Below are 21,323 nucleotides of genomic sequence, written 5' to 3'. Positions count from 1 at the left end.
CTCCATTATTTGCATTGAGGTACCTGTAGCCCTCTCTTTGTTTCTTTGCCAAAGTTGCACTTCATGTGAGCCTAGCCAGTGAATGTGGATCAACTATCAGTGGTGCAGAGGCAGGAAAGTGTACTGGACTGTTTGGTCTGAGATCAGCTGACTGATTTAAAAATGTAACTGCAACATTCAAGAAGTTTTTTTTATTAATCAACTTTGCTGAATTTTAGGGATGAGCATTTAAATTATTTGATGAGTGGAATCTGAAGTCTGAAAAACAAATACTCTGATTTATTTTTAATCTTAAATGTGTGAAGTGAGCATTTCCTTTTTTTAGGCTGCTAAAGAATTTCAGCACATTTGCTTTTCCCTTGCCCTGCCCCCTCCCCTCATTCAGTTTGCCTCTGATCTAACTAATCTAAATAGTTTTAAAAAAACAGTTAGGGAATAGTAGATAGCTTATCAGCCTTGTGATGGAGGAAGAGGAAGAAAAGGAGGCTTACAGAAGGTCATGGTGTGCCTATGCAGCAGTCCATTGGGTACCTAGACTGCTAGACAATAATTCTGATGAATAGATGATTAGTAACCAGAAAAGGGGGCAAATAGACCAATCAAACACCAAATAAAAGCTCCTTCTGGTCACAGCCATATGGACATGAAGTTGGTCCAACTAACCCATACAATCAACAAAAAAGGTTATTACCTTAAAGCAGCTGACAGACTTCCACAAAATTTATGAAAACCTGCTGTAATGTCTGAAGTATGCAAACCTTGAACAATTGTTTAAGGTTGCAGATAATTAGTTGAATCAAAATTGAAGTCCCTTGCTGTTCCCCCACCTCCTTTTAACCCCAATAATTAATTTTGAGTTGATCGATAACAACTGGAAATGCTAGATAGACAGAACCTAGACATTGAATATGAAGTACAAGTTGAACAGTGCATTTGAAATGTGACTTTAGTTTTAAAAAGCCAAAAGCACTGATTTAAAAAAAAAATTCCAAGCAATGCCTTTTTGTAAATAGCTTTACTATGCACTTTTTTTCTCCTGCTAACTTGCAAGGATGCACAATATTTGTGAAAATAATACTAGTGGAAACACTTTTTGCTGTAGCTTTACATTTTTTAGGTTGAGCTTATGAACTGTGCACCTAATACAAACTGGCTTTGGTGCAGTAATGGTGTTTGTAATTTGCTGGCACTGATCTTTTTAGTGATTTATTTCTACCAAGTGTTTCAGAATTTTTATTTTCTCTAACATCAATATATTCTCTATATTTCTGATGGAGGGGAAATTTTAAAGAGAACTGTACATAACTTTGATTTCTACAACACTGAAGGAAAACAAATTCAGATAATTCGCAAGACCATTGGTGACACCCCATAATTGGATAATGTGGTTGTTACTAAGATCTCTGTGAAACTACACCCATTATATTTTACTATGTATCTATTTGAACAGTGGAAAAACTCCCAGCAGTATATAATTAGGTTTTTGCCCTTCCAAATGTGTTGGGCTGTGTTTACAAAGTTTTTTTTGAAGCTGTATAACAAAAGGGTGAAATTCTTATTTACAGCTGCCACTGAAGATGGGAACAATTTGACATTGTGAAATGGGCCATAACACAGCCAGCATATAGTACAACATATTGGCTTTTATATTTTGCTAGCAATACACTAAAGTTCAGTGTACTGATACAGGATATTTTCTGAGTAGTCTTCATTTCCCAACGCTAATTTGAGTTCACTGAATTTTTTTTTTAGGTGCTTTGATTTTATAGGCGGTGTTGATTATGCTCCCTGCAATTTTTTTGCAGTGTCCAATTAGAAATTTGATAACTTAGATAAAATAAATAATTTGATTAACTGTCTGATTTTTTTATTTCATTGTCACTTGATTGGACACAAGATTTACTAAGAACTGTGTTCTGGCAATATTGCAAGATTGTTGGCACTGGCATAAATCAGCATGGAGAGCTTCTGAAGTAATGAGTGATTGCTCACTTGCTGGAAGCAAGTTACCATGATTGGGTTGATTGATTTTAAAAAGTTGGATCCCAACCATATTGTCACTTTAGGTGGTAGTCATACCACCTTTCACACAGGCTGAACTACTGTTCTGGATTTATTTACAAATGAAGCAGAAAGATGTGCAAGATACTATATAATAATCAAATTTGCACTTCATATAAACTGGGTTGACTTGTTTTAAAGCAGTTTGCAATTCTTCCTGCTTCCCTTGGCAAGCACTTGTACACCTGTAAGCTTCTGTTTAGTGTTCTAGCTTGTGAATTTAAAAACAAACTGAAGATGGCTGCATGACATTTAATTAATAGATTGGATCTGGTTGGGTACTATAGCAGAGCAGATCTGTTTGTTTTGCTCATTGCCTCTTTGTAAATTAGATAATTTTATTCTACATGATTTAAATCAAATGGTATTTGAAATGGCAGAAGTGTATCTGTCCAGTACTCTTGGTGGCTCTAGTGTGCTGTTTGAAGTCTTTCAGGTTAAGTTGGACAGTTGTCTGCAATAACTGCTTTGTCCAAAACTCTGGTTTCAAGTTCTTCAACCTTGTGCTAGACATCTGGGGAATGGAATTTCCTCCCTGGATGCAACTCAGAAGTTAGACCCCAAAAAAGCACCTATTCGCTTGCCCATTCTGCTAATGTCTGTCAAGTTATACTCAAATTTTCCATGAATCCCATTAGAATATGTCTGAATGTTTACACTGACTTAACGATCGGGGCCCGAGCAAAGTGACAAACTCACACCATGTATTTCTCTAAGTTTGAAAATTAAAGTTTCAACTCTTTCAACCATCATTCATGCATATGTTTAAGAACCTGCAATTGGGGAACCTGTTTCAATTTTTAATGTGACTTGTACTTGTGCCATAAAAATGCATTAAAAGAAACAAAGTACTATTCAGGTCTCTGGTGGGGCCAGTTTTATGGGTGGAGGGATCAATGAGTTTTTTAAAAACAAAAGGATATCTTGAGCATATTGTACTTGCGTGTGTAACTCGCTTACACCCAAAATTTCACAATCTTTTAGGCCGTGTAATTGATTTGAACCCCAGTTATGCATGTCTCTGGGTGCAAATATGGGGGATACTTGAGGCCCTGGTTTCTCCTGCTAACATGCTTTAACTTGTGTAAATGTAAGGAATCTTACAACACCAGGTTATAGTCCAACAGTTTTATTTGAAAATCACAAGCTCACTCACCTGACTAAGGAGGTAAGCTCCGAAAGCTTGTGATTTTCAAATAAAACTGTTGGACTATAACCTGGTGTTGTAAGATTCCTTACATTTGTCCACCCCAGTCCATCACCGGCATCTCCACATCTTAACTTGTGAAAGATTAACAATGTTGTGCTAGTAGTAGTCTAGCACTTTCACTGCCCCCCTTCCCCAGCTGTGCAGGTCTGAGCATTAGTGCTAACTTGCCTTTCTTCTATAGACACTTCGAGCATCAGATTAAATTTCAGGTGAAAAAGTAAATTTTGTCAATGGTGATCAGATTTTTCTTAAATACTTGATCCAAAATCTAGCTGCCTCCCTTAGCATTTTGGGAAAATATCTCCAGTCCTATTAATGACTTGGCATACTTGCAATCTGATGGATTTATAATATAATATCCAAAACGTTTTGAGACTTCAAAAAATGTATTTAAATCCAGGAATGTTTAGTGTTATCCTGAACAGGCTGTGAACTAAGTCCAATGTGGATTGCAAATGGTTTCCACTTTGCTCTCTATCTTGTCAGGTCAGCCTTTTAACAGGAAAGAGAACACAAACTGAATTCTTTGTAATCTGTTCAAGTCAGTAATATAACTATAAAATAACTTTGAATGACTTTGTTCCCTCATTTTCTTTCCCCCACCCAAAACTGCAAAAGAGGTTCACCGTTGCAGTACATGATATCCACTGTTACCATGTTTCCCACTTTTTTGCAGTTATTTAAAGCAGGAGTTTTTCTTGCGACTTCTGTCAAGGGTACGTAGCCAGCCCGTTTTCTCTGCCTCCATAATTCTCCTGTTTGTTTCCTCACTAGGTTGTGAAGACCATTGGACTTCGTGAGGTCTGGTTCTTTGGGCTTCAGTACCAAGATACAAAGGGCTTCTCCACCTGGCTGAAACTCAACAAAAAGGTCTGTTGCTAAGAAATATGCTTGCAAGTGCCACATATTAATGAGTTACCATTGCTTGCCAGTGTTCAGGGGATGCATTTGTAAATTTTGTTGTAAAGGATGAGGTTTCAGCTGTTTTCTGTGCAGTGTTTGGAAATGTACATTACTCACAACTTGTATTTATATAGCACCTTAAAACATCCCATTTGAGATGTAAAGGGGGGAAAAAATGGGTGCTGAGCCAAAGGAGAAAATAATAGGAGTGGTGGTTGCTACTGACCTTTTGCTGCCCCTGACATTCCAAATACAATCCAATGTATTATAGTGATTTGTTGACCTATGTTTTCTGAAATGCACATGAAAAAGCTCAGTGTTGGAATGGACAAAGCTATACCAGTACCATCAGTTGTGAGAAGGGATCCAAGAGATGGATTTTTTGGGGCAAAGCATTTTCTACAGATGAATGCAGTAGATAAGTGTCCTTTTAAAGTAATTTCAGATTTAAATTATTGCTAGGATAACTCAACCCTACTGGTGCATTACATTCAGACTGGCTATTTAACCCCTTCAAGTAAGTGCTTCACCCTGCACTATCTCTCCAGACACTAAATTGTGCTTTCTTTACCCCCTACACATTTTTTAGATGTTTAAAATCCAAACTTGGCATCACCCAATCACTACTCCCTGATTACCTGGTTGTCTTGCACTTTAACATTGGAGGGTATGGAAGCATAGTGGTTATGTTACTGGACTAAAATCCAGAGTAATGAGTTCAAATCCCACCACAGCAGCTGGTGAATTTAAATTCAATTAATTAAAAAAAATCTGGAATTAAAATACTAGCATCAGTAATGGCCATGAAACTACCGGATTGTCGTAAAAACCCATCTGGTTCATTAATGACCTTTAGGGAAGGAAACCTGCTGTCCTTACCTGGTCTGGCCTATATGTGACTCCAGACCCACAGCAATGTGGTTGATTCTAAATTGCCCACTGAAATGGCCTAGCACGCCACTCAGTTGTAAAATCTCGCTACGAAAAGTCATAAGAATAAAACCAGACGGACCACCTGGCATCGGACCACTAGGCACCGGACACTACCACGGCAAACCAAGCCCAGTCGACCCTGAAAGGTCCTCCTTACTAACTTCTGGGGACTTGTGCCAAAATTGGGAGAGCTGTCCCACAGACTAGTCAAGCAACAGCCTGACAAAGCCATACTCACAGAATCATACCTTTCAGCCAACGTCCCAGACTCTTCCATCACCATCCCTGGGTATGTCCTGTCCCACCAGCAGGACAGACCCACCAGAGGTGGCGGTACAGTGATATACAGTCAGGAGGGAGTGGCCCTGGGAGTCCTCAACATTGACTCTGGACCCCATGAAATCTCATGGCATCAGGTCAAACATGGGCAAGGAAACCTCCTGTTGATTACCACCTATCGTCCTCCCTCAGCTGATTAATCAGTCCTCCTCCATGTTGAGCACCACTTGGAGGAAGCACTGAGGGTAGCAAGGGCACAAAATGTACTCTGGGTGGGGGACTTCAATGTCAATCACCAAGAGTGGCTCGCTAGAACCACAGCTGGCCGAGCCCTGAAGGACATAGCTGCTAGACTGGGCCTGCAGCAGGTGGTGAGCGAACCAACACGAGGGAAAAATTTACTTGACCTCGTTCTCACCAATCTACCTGTCGCAAATGCATCTGTCCACGACAGTATTGGTAGGAGTGATCACTGCACAGTCCTCGTGGAGATGAAGTCCCATCTTCGCACTGAGGACACCATCCAACGTGTTGTGTGGCACTACCACCATGCTAAATGGGATAGATTCAGAACAGATCTAGCAACTCAACTGGGCATCCATGAGGCGCTGTGGGCCATCAGCAGCAGCAGAATTGTATTCCAGCACAATCTGTAACCTCATGGCCCGGTATATTCCTCACTCTACCATTACCAACAAGCCAGGGGATCAACCCTGGTTCAATGAGGAGTGTAGAAGAGCATGCCAGGAGCAGCACCGGGTGTACCAAAAAATAAGGTGCCAACCTGGTGAAGCTACAACTCAGGACTACATGCATGCTAAACAGCAGAAGCAACATGCTATAGACAGAGCTAAGCGATTCCACAACCAACAGATCAGATCAAAGCTCTGCAGTCCTGCCACATCCAGTCGTGAATGGTGGACAAGTAAACAACTAATGGGAGGGGGAGGCTCTGCAAACATTCCCATCCTCAATGATGGCGGAGTCCAGCACGTGAGTGCAAAAGACAAGGCTGAAGCGTTTGCAACCATCTTCAGCCAGAAGGGCCAAGTGGATAATCCATCTCTGCCTCCTCCCGATATCCTCACCATCACGGAAGCCAGTCTTCGACCAATTCGATTTACTCCACGTGATATCAAAAAATGGCTGAGTGCACTGGATACAGCAAAGGCTATGGGCCCTGACAACATCCCGGCTGTAGTGCTGAAGACTTGTGCTCAAGAACTAGCTGCGCCTCTAGCCAAGCTATTCCAGTACAGCTATAACACTGGCATCTACCTGACAATGTGGAAAATTGCCCAGGTATGTCCTGTCCACAAAAAGCGGACAAATCCAATCCGGCCAATTACCGCCTCATCAGCAAAGTGATGGAAGGTGTCGTCGACAGTACTATCAAGCAGCACTTACTCACCAATAACCTGCTCACCGATGCTCAGTTTGGGTTCCGCCAGGACCACTCTGCTCCAGACCTCATTACAGCCTTGGTCCAAACATGGACAAAAGAGCTGAATTCCAGAGGTGAGGTGAGAGTGACTGCCCTTGACATCAAGGCAGCATTTGACCAAATGTGGCACCAAGGAGCCCTAGTAAAATTTAAGTCAATGGGAATCGGGGAAAACGCTCCAGTGGCTGGAGTCAGACCTAGCACAAAGGAAGATGGTAGTGGTTGTTGGAGGCCAATCATCTCAGCCCCAGGACATTGCTGCAGGAGTTCCTCAGGGCAGTGTCCTGGGCCCAACCATCTTCAGCTGCTTCATCAATGACCTTCCCTCCATCATAAGGTCAGAAATGGGGATGTTTGCTGATGACTGCAGAGTTTTCAGTTCCATTCGCAACCCCTCAAATAATGAAGCAGTCCGAGCCTGCATGCAGCAAGAACTGGACAACATCCAGGCTTGGGCTCATAAGTGGCAAGTAACATTCGCGCCAGATAAGTGCCAGGCAATGACCATCTCCAACAAGAGAGGGTCTAACCACCTCCCCTTGACATTCAATAGCATTACCATCGCCAAATCCCCCACCATCAACATCCTGGGGGTCACCATTGACCAGAAACTTAACTGGACCAGCCATATAAATACTGTGGCTACGAGAGCAGGTCAGAGGCTGGGTATTCTGCGGCGAGTGACTCTCCTCCTCCTGACTTCCGAAGCCTGTCCACCATCTACAAGTCAGGAGTGTGATGGAATACTCTCCACTTGCTTGGATGAGTGCAGCTCCAACAACACTCAAGAAGCTCGACACCATCCAAGATAAAGCAGCCTGCTTGATTGGCACCCCTTCCACCACCCTAAACATTCACTCCCTTCACCACTGGCACACTGTGGCTGCAGTGTGTACCATCCACAAGATGCACTGCAGCAACTCACCAAGGCTTCTTCGACAGCACCTCCCCAAACCCGCGACCTCTACCACCTAGAAGGACAAGCAGCAGGCACATGGGAACAGCACCACCTGCACGTTCCCCTTCAAGTCACACACCATCCCGACTTGGAACTATATCGCCGTTCCTTCATTGTCGCTGGGTCAAAATCCTGGAACTCCCTTCCTAACAGTGCTGTGGGAGAACCATCACCACACGTACTGCAGCGGTTCAAGAAGGCGGCTCACCACCTTCTTGAGGGCAATTAGGGATGGGCAATAAATGCTGGCCTCGCCAACGACGCCCACATCCCGTGAACGAATAATAAAAAAAAAAAATCCCAAACCAATGACTTTGGCACTTTAGCTGGGTTTCTTACGCCTTGGTTGGTAGAGCAGGTCTTATGATCCTGGTTGTGTAGCTGAAGGTTTTATCCACCTTTTTTTGGAGGGTCTCTGAACAGTGTTTTAATTTTTTTTTTTTAAAAAGACAATACAATATTTGTAAATCATGGGAAAATGTCTACCTACATTTATCACGTGAATAATGGAATCTATCTGCTGTGACTTCCTGTGGGGTAAATATGACACATGACAATGTCTAGCCATTGAATATCATTAAAAAGGGGCTAAGTTCTAAAAGGGATGACCTGAAAAGGGATCCTTGCTGTCAAGCAGGTAACTCTTCTAAACTGATATGGCCAGTTTCTGGACCATGTCTTCTGTGTACATTTTTCTCATAGGTTTTTTCTGTTCTGTATAAATAGTAAATGCCACACTTGTTTGCCAAGACCTAATAAATTGAATCCCATAATGCCCTAGTTTAGATGGAAATGGCATATTGCCACTGCACTGACCTGCAGTGTAATACTTTGGATGACATTCAAAAGAGCAGTTGGTGTCTTATCTTAATCAGGACCAGCTTGTCACATTAGTACTGAACAAAAGTAGTAACTCATTTTTAAAAGAACTATCTTACCTCTGCTTTTAAAGCATGAAGTATTCCTTTTTTCTGACTCTGAATCCCTCTTGTATGATGTTCAGAACTTGGGGCACCATTGGACAAAGCTAATTAATTCAGTGCTGTTGTAAAATCTGGTCAGTAAAGTGTTTTTTGTTTTAGTATCAATATTGTGTTGCTTTCAGATGTGCCAGCCTTTGGGTGAGACATTAACACCAAGGTCCTGTCTGTTCAGGTGGATGTTAAGATTCCATGATGTCATTCAAAGTAGGGAGTTCTCTGGTTGCCTTGGCCAATATTCATTCATCTCATTGCTATTTTTGGTGTATTGCTTACACAGAATGGCTGCTATATTTGCCTATTTTGTGAACTGTTTTGAAACATTCCAATGATGTGGTAAGGCATAATAAAAAGAAAATTCCCCCACTTGTCATGCATCATCTGAGTGGGCAAGCAACATGTTGCTTGACCTCTGCCAATCATGATTTTTTTAACCCACTGCTGGAAGATATGAAAACAGCCCATTGAAAAAATTTCTTTTCCCTCCCTAAAAGCATCACATGACCTCTTTCATGAGGTCATGAAAGGTGTTGCAGAATACAAGTTCATTCGTCTCTTTTCAAAGGTTATAGCTCAGATCTAAAACACACAAGAACTTCATGTACCCTGGTACTGAGTTTTGCTGGGTTATAGTTTTGTTGGGACTTGCAGCCCTCCAGTACCTTGCTAAAGTGGCCAATATGCCGTTCTATATAGTGCACATTCGGTGGGCTATTTTACAATGAGCAACATCGTGATCGGGTTCAATCCTGTTTATAAAACTCACACTTCATCAAGCGGCACTAACTAGCGGTCATGAATGTGAATCCTACCGACCTTTTTATCCTTCCCTAGATTGAAACCAATTTTAATACCCTGCCTGAGATTGGCTAAATAAGCATATACGAGAAATTGAGTTGAGGACTTTATGGTTCAGTTGCATATGGGGGCTATTAGAGTAGACTAAGGCATAAATGGTCAAAGTGAAATTATTCAAATAGGTATAATGTTCTTTCTTTTGATCATCTCAATTTCTGCATGGGCTTGAGATGTGTAAGGTTGTGATTTTTATTTTCTGTGCTTTTAGGTAACTCAGCAGGATGTCCGTAAGGAAAGCCCACTGCTCTTCAGGTTTAGAGCAAAATTTTTTCCAGAAGATGTATCGGAGGAGCTGATTCAGGAAATCACCCAACGCCTGTTCTTCCTGCAAGTGAAAGAGGGTATTCTGAATGATGACATCTACTGCCCCCCAGAGACAGCAGTACTGCTGGCTTCTTATGCCGTACAGGTTAAATACGGGGATTTCAATAAAGATTCCCACAAATTGGGTTACCTGTCAAATGATCGTCTACTTCCACAGCGGTAAGTTTTTTTTTCCAATAATGGCCACAATTTGAAATGAATTCACTTCAGTGTGAACAGCCTAGTGTCAATTCTGTGAATTGGAGGATGAGTGAAGTTAAATAGGCAGATCAAAATTATAACTGTGTACTAAATGCAAATCTAGGCAGTGTTTTCTACAATGCCAACATGTAATTCGAATGGTGAATTGAAACAAAATTCAGGGGTTTGGTTAAAATTATCACCTTGTTGTCTGGTTTGTGAGCAGGCTATTAAATAAGATGAGATTTCTGCTTTTATAAGGTCAGTGAGCCATGCAGACAACAAGGTCCTGTGTTTTATTTGCCATTCTGCTAGGGCTGCAGTTAGATTGGTGGAGGGGGCAGAGGCTCAGTGACAGATCCTTCTTCTGATCACTATCCAAAGACCACTGCTGAAATGCATACATGAGGTCAGTCAAACCATCCATGCCTCTTTATTGGTTGATGTCTGGTTTAGCTGGACCAAATTTTAGCATTTGAATATGTTCTGTGTAGTAATCCCATTGCCTTATTTATGCAGACAAATCTGAGACTGAAATACAATTTATTTTGGCATGTTCCTAGAATGTTCTCTGCCTTTTCATGGTCAAGTGCCATGGTTGGATACAATCCAAGTTCTGTTGCCTTTTTCTGTATGACTAGTTTCTAGCTCTTAATGGTGTAATTTTTGTTATCCAAGTTTGTTGTGTGGATTTTTAATAATACAAACTCTTTTTCAGTGCCCGGAAACTCAGGTGATTTTTAATGACTAGTTTATTTTATTGCTGCTTCTGCTTGAGGGTAGTGCTGGGGAATGGAACACTTTCCCTTTGTCTCCCAAAAACATTCAGGTCTGGTATGGCAGAGTAAAGCTCTCTTCCGTCCCAACCATATGTCTCAATCCCATTAGAAAAGCATCCCTTACTGCATCAATATCACCATTCTCACCAGCCATTCTGTAGAATCTCATGAGGGTGATTGGCAGTTAGTGTTAAAGTGAGTGGTTTTGTGGTATGGATCCATAGCCACACAGAACTGGAATGAGATTGCCCAAACTATTTGAGGATGTTAGTCCTGGGGAACGGAACACTTCCCATTTTAGTTAACCCATTGTCAGTGCAGAGTACTCCCAAGTCATGTGTAAAACAGAAGGAGGCAGAGTAAAGCTTCCTCTACTTTGCCCCAGTAATGTCCTTCAGCCTTAACCTTAAGTGCTCCCTGCTTCACTCTGTTTTCCATTGCCCATACCAATCCTCCTATGGCCTCTGAGTGAGTTTGCCAATTAGTGCTGAATTAAGAACAATGTCATTCCCACTCGGAACTAAATTGAGATTACACAAACTGTTAATTGGGGTCCTTACAACCAGCAGATAGAGGAGACTTTCAGTCTGAACAGACTGAGCCCAGGTTCCAGTACACCTGATTTTTTTTTTTCCCCGACTCACTGGGTTTAGAGATGCTGTTCCTTCTCAAGTAACATTTTCACTGATCCAATGCATAAATAACTCCATTTTTGTTGAAGTTCTTCTAATTCTGGTTATCATTCCTCTTAATAAGAATGGACAGATGGGCTGCTCCACATTTCTAGTACTTGGTAAGCAGCTACTATGCAATGCTGAAATAGTTCAGGATAACTGACTCCATGTTTTCCCCTTTCACTCATTCTCTTATCTGGTCACCATCCCTGACTTTTTTTTTCCCACCCCCATCTGCAAGAGGGGAAAGTACTTCAGCACCACTTGGCATATGCACATGAGTTTGAGAACTCTACATGGAGAATAGTGAAGATAAGTTGCAAGTAGGCTGTAATATATGCTCTTCCTTCTCGCTACATTCTTGCCTGTGTTGAAATCAACACTGAACGCACAGTCCCTGTTCACTCATTTTCTTTTCCAAGACCTTGCAGCCACAGAATTCTACCTGCCCAGGTCAATCCTTCCTCTTGCAGCATAAGGCTTTTAAAGCCAAAGCCTAAGCTTAGCATCACCTATCACCATTTCCAGGTTTACCTAACCATCTTTATTCTTCAACTTTGGCATCCAGTACTATAAGCAGCTTTGGTTTATCAGTTTGTAAATATTGTTGGTGGATTTGGTACATTTCAAATTCAGTTGGTGGTCTGGCAGTTGCAGTTTTATATTGATAGCTGGAACTTCAAATGAATTTAAAATGTACCAGGAATATAAAACTGCAACTGTCACATTGATGTTGAATTCAGTGAGGCAAGGATAGGAACAGAGCTAGCTGATGCTTTTTCAGGTACTTGGGATCTTGCTGAACAGAATTTGATTATGCCTGAAAGTCAGGTGGTATGTCTGTGTAACTATAACCCAATACAGACTGACTCAGAAACTGTTCTCCATTTTAAGTGACCTTTCTGTGTGAATCTTTTTGGTTTTTATGTATATAATTTTATAATGGTGCTAACTGTTCGCTGCTCGCTTCAGTGTCCTGGAACAGCACAAGTTGAACAAAGAACAGTGGGAGGATCGGATCCAGATTTGGCATGAGGAACACCGAGGAATGATCAGGTAATACTAGGAGTTGGCAGTTTAATCCTTGTAGGACAGAAGCAAATATCTCTGGAGACTTTGCTTTTCTGGTTAACCTTTTTAACTAAACTGAAATTCTAATTTCAGTTTAATCTTCCATAGCCATGCAAAAGAGTTGGGGTCACTCCAACTATAAGCTGGTGTTCTTTCCACCCTAGATTCTAATATTGACTAAGGAAGTGCCACTCTTATATCAGCCAATATGTCTTTGCTCAGGACCAAAACTGTAAATATGTATTGACACCTGTGGTATGAACAGCACTGAGCACAAACCTTTGCATGCTGTGACTGCTTTTGGTCACTGGTGTAACTTTTAAGGCAGCTTGGTGATTTATGGGGAGAGGGTAAATAAGAGATCATACCATATTTTCCTGTGTGGTATGCTAGAAGATGGCCCTGCAACTCAAGTGGGCAAATGTAGGCCAAAATAACTTAATCTCCAAAGTGCACCCTGTATTTCTCCAGTATGGTGTCCAAGTTTTTCACTCTAGCCGCTGCTTTTGAATTAAGCTGTCTGTTGTCAGTGTCTTTCGGTCAGTTTTCCATTGCAATGAGGCTCCCTAGGCTTTCAGTTTTGTCTGTTAGATTTGGAATACCCAGGGATTTCATTGTACCACCCAATCCTCTTCTCGTTTCAGCCATTTTTTTATGGCATTTACATGTCTCAGTAATGGTGGGAGCCATTTCAAGTGATTTAACACTTAGAGTAATGGTACCAATACAAAAATAAACCTAGTAATAACTGCCAAATAATTAAACAATGATTCCCAAGGTTCACTGTTATTTTTAGTGTGCTGCAATTCAGCCACCTTCTTGTGGCTCCTGTGCTCTAAGTAAAATGATTCTAAACATCTGAAGAGCTCTAGATAAATTTTGTCAGCATTCATTGATACAAGTGCATTGTGTGTACTTTTTTATGGGTTGATGGTTTTGCTGACCTGAGCTCTAGATCTGTTTTGGAGTATAAAGGCCAGTGGAAATAAGTAGGGTTTCTGTTTTATATATTTCCCACTCTTGGTATTTATTTTGCCCAAATTAAATTATTTCTCAATACAGAACTAAAAGTCTTAAGTTATTTTAGGATTAATTACTGCAAATGAGGCTCATTGAAAAGTTATAGGCTGAGTGCAAGGCACTTATTACACAATCTGGAATAAGCACTTCAAGTCTCATGAAGCCCACCCAACAGAACTCAATTTCTAGGAAGTTGAAAAACATCCTAACAGCATGGGATTGTTTTTTTTTTAGTCTGCAGTGTCATTGTCCGTTATTCTCCCATCTTCCCACCTTTCCCTCTCTTCCCCCCACGCCCCCCCCCCCCCCCCCAAAGAAAATGTTTATTTAACTAAAAAGCAGTTTGAGAATTATTGTTTATAGGTGGCCTTTAGTTTGAACTGGGTTCCCTAATTAGAAAGTGTTGGTGTTTCGATTGCCTTCTGTTTCAAGCAGGTTTATATAATGCACTGTAGCCAAGTAGTAGCAGAAAGCATATTATAAAAGTCTTTAAGAATTTGAACTGCAGGAACTTGTTTTATCTTTCTCCCACCCCCAAAAAAATTGATTTTTAAACATTATTGGAGTTTAATGTTGACACCCACTTTCATTAACAGGGAGGATGCCATGATGGAATATCTGAAAATTGCTCAAGATCTTGAAATGTACGGAGTTAACTACTTCGACATCAAAAACAAGAAGGGCTCTGAGCTGTGGCTTGGTGTTGATGCTCTTGGATTGAACATCTACGAACACGATGACAGGTAATTTCCTCCGTGGGGAATGCTGTCTGTAATATAGGCACATGGATAATGAAATAGAGAAAAGATAATTTAAGGTAACTTTTAGGCACCCTCGCCCTCCCCTGCTGACCTCAACACAGCCCTTTGGTACCTCGAACCACAGGGCTTGTAAGCCTAGACCAGCGTTGCCCAATATGTTAACCACTAGCCACGTGTGATTAATTGTGAATCCAGATGTTGCTAATTGCATTTTTAATTAGTAAAAGAGTAATGGACACTGGGTATGTAATCTCAATACTCATTTGGCCAATGTATGCATGTGTATGTTAACCTTTTTTGGGCATTTGTTAGTTAAATGGTAAGACAAAAAGCAGTATGTGATTGTTTTCTTCATTGTGTGTGCTATACTTGGTTACTGTTTTAGTTATCTGCTAAAATGGTGTGCAATGTGGGTGAAAACTAAGACTTTAGCTCCATGGAAACATCAGCAACATTGTATGTAGAGGGGAGCTGGTCAACTTGACCAATTGGAATAACTGATCCAGGGCAGCAGAAGTAAGCAAGCCCAACCAGTAATGAGCAGCTCCAACACGGCATGTCAGGGCCAAGGGGACGCAGCATCTGACTGCATTCTAGTGTTTCATTTTGCAAGTCAACATTCTCAGCAATCTCACTGGTGAAGTCGAAGTATGGCTTGCAATTGCAGGACCACAACCTAGAAGCTGCAATAAGATGTGTGGTGTCTGATTAAATCCATGCCACAGTTCCAAGTTTGGTGAGACTGAAAAGTTTAAATGTGAAGTGCATTTACCTATATTGTGTGTAAGGTGTTTTCTGTTTGTTTTGAAAATATTGCATGTAGCTGAAAGTGGTGGTGTAGCCATGCTTGTTGCTAGTCAGCGATTTTCTATCAGGAAAACGAGAGTGGCTGGATATTGGACTGTGTAGGCCACCACAGCCAAGTCCAATCTTGTCCTCACCTGCTATCTTACATGCATTTTATGGCAGGAACCCTGTCTGGAATGTTTTACCTCCCTTTCTCATCCCTCTACTTTGCCCCATCCCAAGGGGGCAGTTGGGGAAATTGTAGTGCTTCAATTGCTGCTCTGGCTGACATTGGCTAACTCTGCATGAACCAGAAATTGAGCCGAGAATCCTGTCTAAATGGCTTGTTACACTGGGGGGGTGGTGCTTTAACCCACAAGAGGAAACTGTTGGTTCACTTGTTTGGGGAGAAGCTAACTGCTGTTTTCCCACTTATTGATCCAGAATTCAAACTTGCACTTGTCAACTGCTGTGGGATGGCCCACGTGCTCATCCAGCTTGGCGATTAGTGTTAAAGCTAATTGTGGGCAGTATGTGCTTACAATAAAGGAAATGGCTGGTGGAGCAGGCAGAAGGGGAAGAGGAGAAAGTTAATTCAAATCAATAATGCTGTACAGGGTGTAAAAGTGTGAGCTATCCTTTGTGGTTGTTAAACTCCCGTATCTCTCTCCTTGCGTTTTTAAGGTTAACACCCAAGATTGGATTCCCATGGAGTGAAATCCGAAACATTTCATTTAATGACAAGAAGTTTATTATCAAACCAATTGATAAAAAAGCACCAGTAAGTACATAGATATACAGCAACCTGCAAATATCTCAAAATGGGTTGGATGGAGAAGACTTTTGCCCCAGTTGATCTTCACCTGAATACCAACCCTTCCATTGACTGCATCTGGTCTATATCCTGGCCTCAACCACACTTTATCCAGTAGTCCAGATGCAGTCTGACCATAGCACTGTACAGCTTAATGTGACTGCTGAGGATTTGAACATTTGATTTGGCAATGCAACTCAGTACCTGGTTATTCACCAGAATGGACGAGAACTTGTGTTCCAAGTCAGCCAGCCTGGTGGTAGTGTGGGTGTCAGCATATTTAGAATGAACATGATTACATGTCACAATGAATTTGAACCTAGTCTTGACTAGGATTCAAAACTCAAGCATGCAAGCTGCTTCTAAGTTATTTGCTTCAGATGCTGGTGAATTTTGGATTGTGGTTCAGGAATTACCTGCTGCTGGTAAACTTAACTGTATTTGTGCTGAGTGTTGACTGCTCTGAGGACTGACATGAGTTCAATGCAACCACCACTTTGCTTTCTTTTTCCAACTCCCTCCTGCCCATAAAGCCACTTAAAAGTGAATAATCTTAATTGGCATCTGTCCAGAGTTCACCTCTGCATTGTGCCAATTTCTCCATTCTGTGCTGAATACAGGGTGCTGTTGGCAACAGTTGATATGGTGAAATCTCTGGCGTATGTTTATGTAACGTTCCTAGCTGAAAGAGGCTGGTGGACCCTTGGAGCAAAACAAGATAAAATGGAGTCAGAGTAATGATATGGGATTGTGTCCCTATGATTCTGTCCCCCTCTGCATGATCCATTCTGTAGAATGGAGCTGCATTTAATGCATTCTTTGTAAATATTGAAACATTGTGCCAAATTCTCTTTCCTATTTTCGTAGGATTTTGTATTCTACGCACCTCGTCTCCGCATTAACAAGCGCATCCTGGCACTGTGCATGGGGAACCACGAACTGTATATGCGCAGGCGTAAGCCAGATACCATTGAAGTCCAACAGATGAAGGCACAGGCTAGAGAAGAGAAGCATCAGAAACAGCTGGAAAGGTCAGGAATATTTTACGAGTTAAAGCAATAGTGGGTTTGAGTTTGTAAACTTTTGGTGAATTGGGATTTTAAAAATGACAGTACCATTTATCTGATGCGGAGTGCACACACACACTCCCCTTGGGACACACCCCACTAAGGTGTTTCTACGGAGATTGTATATATTCCATATCAGACAATACAAAATTGTGAATTTCTTGGGTGCGGTTTGGAGACCCTTGAGCATGGTGAGAGGTGATTGTTAATCAGGGTGAGAGAAAAAGCTTCCAGTTGTATGTTGAAAACAGTGTGGATTACACCTAATTTGGTAAAAGGTTTCATTGTTCACCTGGCTATTCTAGATTACTTCACACACTAGGTCAAGTTTCAGTTCAAGGGAGCATGGTCATGCCTGTGAAAATGGATTTTTTTTGAGAAAGTATCAAACACCTGAACTATCCCATTCTTCAAATTAAACATTAGACCATGGTCCTGCTGCCTCTTCAATTAATGTTATATCATTATCCACTTGAAGAGGAGCAGGAAGTTTTGGCATATTGTGGCCAATGTTCCTCCTTCAACTGAGTTGCTGTTGAACGTTTTATGGCATGAAATGGCTGCTGCATTTACCTGTATAACTCACTGCACTCCAAGAGTGAGTAATTCAGGTGGAACATATTGATGCATTTCAGCTGAGAGTTCTGTATAAATGCAACTTTTTAAAAAAAGAATTTCCCTTTTACTTCATGCTGATATTTTTTTAAAATTGAGAACTTTGATCTCTTGTTTTGACTAGAATTAATTTTTGAAAGGTGATTTCTAAGTGTTGTTGTCTCTAGAGCACAACTAGAAACCGAGAGAAAGAAGAGAGAGCAGGCAGAGAAAGAGAGAGAGACTATAGAACGTGAGAAGGATGAATTGATGGAAAGACTGAAGCAGATAGAAGAACAGACTCAAAACGCCCAAAGAGGTAACATTGATAAAAGAACTGATCTGAGTGAGAAACATGCTTCCAATGTAGCCTTCAAGTTGATCCTTTAAATGAAGAGGGGTGGCATGAAGGAATGACTTTGAACAAAAAGTATGCGTGAGAGTGAAGCAAAAAGATCGACTGGTCCAAGAAGTCATGATGCAACTAAACGGCATTACCCCGTGTTCCTTCTCTCCAGCAGTCGTGTAATCTCCTGGGAGAGGTAGAAAAAGCTGAGTTAAAATAAAAACACTAGGCCATTTCAGGGAGTGGGGGGGAAATTTAAGGGCCAAAGGAATTTCCCAGGGCAACCAAAACAAATTCAGGAGATCAGTGACCATGAGTTATGTACCAACATCCCACCTACCTTTTCGTACACATTAGCCTCAGCAAGGAACTTGTCCAGCTCTCTTTATTGGTGGATAAGACCAATATTTAAAATTCACAGGAGGGAGAGGAACGAGATGTCAGTTGGTCAAATTTATTTTTAGAAATTGTGATCCATATTGCACTGTAATATTCTTTGTAGTGTGCTGCAAGGCTGCTCCATAATATTGCTGATGGAATAACTGTGTCTTGGAGCCACCCACCTCAGTAAACTATACTATAGGCTGGGTACTCTGCACTTCCTCATTGTTCAGTAACCAAGGAACAAAGAGGATAACTGCAAGGGGCTCTTCTGGAAACTCAACAATTTTATCCACTGAATAATGGAGTCCCACAGATCAGAATGTGCCCGATTGAATCTGGTGTCAGCTAAGTTAGCTGATCTTAGCCAGGGCAATGGTAGAGGTAGAGGAGGAAAACTGGCCAGGGTACTTGCTTCTCACTATTCATAAACCTTGCTGGAAAATGTTTATTTCTGCTGAGAACAAGAATCCTGGTTTGACTGTGGTGTCCCCTTTAGATAAATAAGCTGCTAACATTGTCTAAACGCGTATGAAGATTGGCCACTTGGACGAGATACCAGACAGTAAGCTGCAGTAAATACTTTAGGTTAGAACAAAAAAAATTGGACAATAAGAAGCAGGAGTAGGCCATATGGCCCCTGGAGCCTGCTCTGCCATTCAGTAAGATCATGGGTGATCTTTGACCTCAACGCCACTTTCCTGTGCAGTCCCCATAGTCCCTTGATTCCCTTATTGACCTCAGCCTTGAATATACTCTATGACTCAGCATCCACATCCCTCTGGGGTAGAGAATTCTAAAGATTCACAACCCTCTTAGTGAAGGAATTCCTTCTCATCTCAGTCTTAAATGGCTGACCTCTTATCCTGAGACTATGCCCCCTAGTTCTAGACTCTCCAGCCAGGGGAAACAACCCCTCAGCATCTACTGTCAAGCCCCCTCAATCTTGTTTCAATGAAATCACCTTTCATTCTTCTAAACTCCAGAGAATATAGGCCCATTTTACTCAATCTCTCCTCAGGACATCCCAGGAATCAATCTAGTGAACCTTCATTGCACTGCCTCTAAGGCAAGTATATCCTTCCTTGGATAAGGAGACCAAAACTCTGCACAGTACTCCCAGGTGCGGTCTCACCAAAGCCCTGTACAAATGTAGTAAGACTTCCCTACTTTTGTACTTCAACCTGCTTACAATAAAGGCCAACACACCAATTGCCTTTCTCATTGCTTGCTGTACCTGCATGCTAACTTTGTTTCTTGTATGAGGACACCCAAATCCCTCTGAACACCAACATTTAATAGTTTCTCACCATTTAAAAAAAATCTTTCTATTCTTCCTACCAAAGTGAGTAACTTCTCATTTCCCTACATATACTCCATCTGCAACTTTCTTGCCTGCTCACTTAACCTGGCTATAATCCCTTTGCAGCCTCTGTTTCCTCCACAGCTTACTTTCCCACCTAGCTTTGTATCCTCAGCAAATTTGGATACATTACACTGTCCCTTCATCCAAGTCATTAATATAAATTGTAAATAGCTGAGGCCCAAGCACAGATTCTTACAGCACCCCACTAGTTACAACCTGCCAACCTGAAAATGACCTGTTTATCCCAACTGTGTTTTCTGTCTTTTTAACCAATCCTCTCTCCATGCTGATGTTGCCCCCCCCGTGAGCCCTAATCTTGTGTAACAACCTTTTTTATGTGGCACCTCTTCAAATCCCTTTTTGACAATCCAAATATACTACATCCACTGGTTTCCCCCTTATCTACCCTGCTAGTTACGTCCTCAGAAAACCCTAATAAATTTGTCAAACACTATTTCCCTTTCATAAAACCATGTTGACTCTACCTAATCATATGATGTTCTAAGTGCCCTGTTACCACTTCCTTAATAATGGATTCCAGCATTTTCCTGATGACTGTCAGGCTAACTGGCCACTGAGAAATGGTGAAATATGATTTTGATGGCAAAAATTTTTTTGAAATGTTGGCTTCTTGTTCTCCTCTCCTCCCTTTCCCCCCCCCCTTTCCTGTAGCAGAGCAGGGGCATTTGTTTTGCAACTGGAGCCAGGAAGAGTGGGTGCCATTGGGGTAGCTTTTTGGGTGCTCAGAAAAGATGAGGCCAAATATTTTAATTTTGTTTGTCAAAAAGTGAAATGGAACTATCTGTTTTTTAAAAAAATTATTAAAGCAGTGGACAAGGCCATAGTATTGAAGATTTGGATAGGGGAGTAGTGCAGGGCTGAAATTTTATTTTTAAACTGGATGTGAAGAGGCCACCTGGATTGGTGCTTTTTTAAAAAAAAACTATAGTGGCCTAGACAGCGGGGCTGCAGGCTGAATTGTCCAGGGTTTCGTGGAGCAGTTATGTTTATTAAAAAGAGGCCAAGTGGGGAGTAGGTGACAGGGCTGTTTTATTGAAGGTGGGGCTGACTAGGGCAGCATGAAATAAATGGACCTGAAATAAACAGTAGAGCAGGAAAGGTGGGACGTGCAGCAGAGCCAGACCAAGATGATCTAAGCATGGCACAAGCAGTGAATTTTACTTTTTTTTTGTGGCCAGTGGGCACTCAAATAAGCGAGTGCAGGAAAGGTCAAGTGGTCACCATGGGGGATGTAAAGCTGAATTATTTTTGTAAGTGGGGCAACTTTTTAAAAAAAGTTTAAGTTGGATGTAATTTGTTATTGCTGCCTTAACTGGCCAGTAGGGGAAGCTGAGGACAAGAGTGCCACCTAATGGCCATTGGCCTATACATTATCCATGGCAGAAAGTGTTACCAAAATGTTCTGTTACTTAAAAAGTGTGACTGAGACTGTAATACTGGAAGTAAGCTTTTGTGGACAGGAAGTACTTGCTATATGCAAGAATTATAATATAGAAAACAATACTGGGGTATG

General features: G+C 41.4%; 1 protein-coding gene across 1 annotated transcript in view; it reads left to right on the top strand.

Annotated features, from left to right (window-relative positions):
* Positions 1 to 21,323, top strand: part of msna (moesin a) — a 70,284-nt gene that overhangs the window by 39,566 nt on the left and 9,395 nt on the right. The window contains exons 3-9 of the mRNA XM_067997111.1: positions 4,046 to 4,141; positions 9,835 to 10,109; positions 12,556 to 12,639; positions 14,271 to 14,417; positions 15,906 to 16,002; positions 16,903 to 17,066; positions 17,885 to 18,015. Coding sequence (XP_067853212.1) covers positions 4,046 to 4,141; positions 9,835 to 10,109; positions 12,556 to 12,639; positions 14,271 to 14,417; positions 15,906 to 16,002; positions 16,903 to 17,066; positions 17,885 to 18,015 — 994 coding nt within the window. The remainder of the gene's footprint in view (positions 1 to 4,045; positions 4,142 to 9,834; positions 10,110 to 12,555; positions 12,640 to 14,270; positions 14,418 to 15,905; positions 16,003 to 16,902; positions 17,067 to 17,884; positions 18,016 to 21,323) is intronic.

Source organism: Heptranchias perlo, chromosome 15 (assembly GCF_035084215.1).
Source record: "Heptranchias perlo isolate sHepPer1 chromosome 15, sHepPer1.hap1, whole genome shotgun sequence".
Lineage (NCBI taxonomy): Eukaryota > Metazoa > Chordata > Chondrichthyes > Hexanchiformes > Hexanchidae > Heptranchias > Heptranchias perlo.
Note: the sequence above shows the minus strand (reverse complement) of the source record. Positions and strands in the feature narration are given on the sequence as shown.